Source organism: Poecilia reticulata, linkage group LG2, assembly GCF_000633615.1.
Source record: "Poecilia reticulata strain Guanapo linkage group LG2, Guppy_female_1.0+MT, whole genome shotgun sequence".
NCBI classification, from domain to species: Eukaryota; Metazoa; Chordata; class Actinopteri; order Cyprinodontiformes; family Poeciliidae; genus Poecilia; species Poecilia reticulata.
Window position 1 is genome coordinate 43115118 of NC_024332.1, and position 2421 is coordinate 43117538.

The 2421-nt window shown below is 39.8% G+C and overlaps 1 protein-coding gene across 1 annotated transcript in view; it reads left to right on the forward strand.

The window, feature by feature from the left end:
* Nucleotides 1-2421, forward strand: part of LOC103461838 (poly [ADP-ribose] polymerase 14-like) — a 13665-nt gene that overhangs the window by 8120 nt on the left and 3124 nt on the right. The window contains exons 9-14 of the mRNA XM_008404190.2: nucleotides 5-133; nucleotides 380-442; nucleotides 545-721; nucleotides 1167-1385; nucleotides 1476-2090; nucleotides 2252-2416. Of these exons, the coding sequence (XP_008402412.1) occupies nucleotides 5-133; nucleotides 380-442; nucleotides 545-721; nucleotides 1167-1385; nucleotides 1476-2090; nucleotides 2252-2416 (1368 nt within the window). The remainder of the gene's footprint in view (nucleotides 1-4; nucleotides 134-379; nucleotides 443-544; nucleotides 722-1166; nucleotides 1386-1475; nucleotides 2091-2251; nucleotides 2417-2421) is intronic.

Here is a 2421-nt window from a genome sequence, read left to right on the forward strand (position 1 = left end):
GTTGTCTCCAGCTCAGGAATGCATGAGACTAAACTGGGAAATGTGACGATACAGGTAGTAAGTGGAGATATAACAAAGGAGACGACTGATGTCATTGTCAACTCTTCAAATGATAGCTTCACTCTCAATTCAGGTAAATCAGTCTATATGTGATGTATTTGTAATGTAAAGTGTAAATCACCAGAATGCACTAAAAACATACTTTAAGCTTCCTAATAATATTGATTTGTGAGACTTGCATATTTAGTAGGATTAAACAAGTAAATATGAGTGTACCATCAGATCTAGTAAGATTAAAAATTTAAAAAGATGAAATGAAGACAAACATTGGTGATCAGCATCAGAACTATCAAACCTTTCACTTCATCTACTTTCCCAGGAGTCTCCAAGGCTATTCTGGATGCAGCTGGTGTAGCTGTTTYWGACGAATGCCAAAATCTTGGTAAGATCATTAACTCTTACTGAGTCGTAAGCATGCTTTCTTAGTTTATGGTTAATTGAGTTCTTCAACTAGGTTGTGATTCTGATTGAAACACCTCACCAGGTTCCCAGMCCAATCCAGGCATGATAATGACGGTACCAGGAAACCTAAAGTGCAAAAAGATTCTTCACCTGGTCGGACAGACGGACCCGGTGAAAATCCTCAGCACTGTAAAGGAAGCACTTCAGATGTGTGTGAAGAGCTCCTACACTTCTGTTTCGTTTCCTGCCATTGGTACAGGTGAGGATTGCTCATCTTAGACTACATTCACACTGCAGATTTAGTGCTCTGTGAAGATTGATTCTATGTTGCATGACTTTGTGTTTATGATGTAAAGCACTTTGAAATGCCTTCCTGCTGAAATGTGCTATACAAACATAATTGTATTGATTTGTGAACGTARCCTTAGTTTTTCTGCTCATGTAGATCCAGATTACTTCAGTGTCAGATGTTGGCTAACCGATTCTGAAGATATGTAGTCTTGACGCGACCAAATGAGGGAGTGGTCATTTCACTTGAATTGACCATTTTAATTATTTGGATTTTGACTGTAGATTTGGATTGAATAAACATAAACATCTTTTTCCTGCTGCACCCAAAGATCAAATTAGCTCTTTGTGGATGGAAAGGAACTTTTTGAATTTGCAGATTTGAGCCATCAACCACTTGTGTTGCCTGTTTCCAGGTCAAGGCAATGTGCAGGCCAAACAAGTGGCAGACTCCATGATGGACGCTGTGATTGATGTKTTCAGCCAAAACACCTCCAGYTCCCTGACTTTAATCAGGATAGTCATCTTCCAGCAACCGATGCTAAAAGATTTCCACAGCAGCATGCAAGAAAGAGAAGCCRCTGATCCAAAGGAAAAAGTTGGAATCTGGTCCTATGTTGGCCAAAAGATAAAATGTAAGCATAGAGAGAAAAATAGTTGTTGCTTTTATAAGAATTGTTTTTTAGATGAAATCCTTATTTAAGTTGTTTTGTTTATTCTCGCAGCTATATTTGTATCTGAAAGCTCTGAAAAAAAACARGAAGATGRGATGTTTGATATTGAGACCATGGAAGTGGAGCCTGCYGTCTTCCATATCTGCGGTGCCTCACARGCCAAAGTTGATGCAGCCAAGAAGAAGATAAACRACCTGATATCTGATGAACTGTGCAGTGAAGAGATAATAGACAACGATATCTTGAACTTGTCCTCTGCAGATTGTCAGCACATTGTTGACATTCAGAAGAAGATGAGTGTGAGCATCAAAAAYCAAATCACTAATGGCCAAGCCTCTTTTATCATTGAAGGTCTCAGTAAAGATGTTCTTCGAGCCAATCGAGAGATAGATAACATGCTGAAGAAGGTGAGAGGAGACCAGGAGCTGAAAAGGAAATTGGAGCTGGCAGCCACTGTGGCAGACTGGCAGTATCAGCAACATGGGCTTCAATATCAGAGTTTTGATCAGAAGACCAACTATGAGCTTGAGCATGCGTTAGAAAGGGCAGCACCCACTCTAAAAATTACCATCCATGGGTCAGACTATACTGTCCAGATGCCTAAAGGACCAGCCACTGACAACAAGGGAACCATCTTGCAGATAAGACGAATTGACAGACTGAAAGGTATTTCATCCTTATATTGTTTTTTTTTGTATGTTCTGCCTCCAAAGTATCTAAATGTCATGCTCAGTGCTACTGGTCTTTCATTTGTCTGCAGGGAATCAAAATCTTCTATTTCCTWAACTGTGTAATGAAACAACTACACGTTTTTTCTATTTTTACAGATGAAGATGTTCCTGAGTTTTGGGATGACATGCCAACTGGTAAAACATGTCATGCTCTCACCCTCCAAACTGCATCATCAGAGTACGCGGAAGTCCTCAATCTCTTCAAAGCCACATGCAATCGAGCCGTCATCAAGGTAACATCATTAGCAGTGTTTATTCCTGGCACA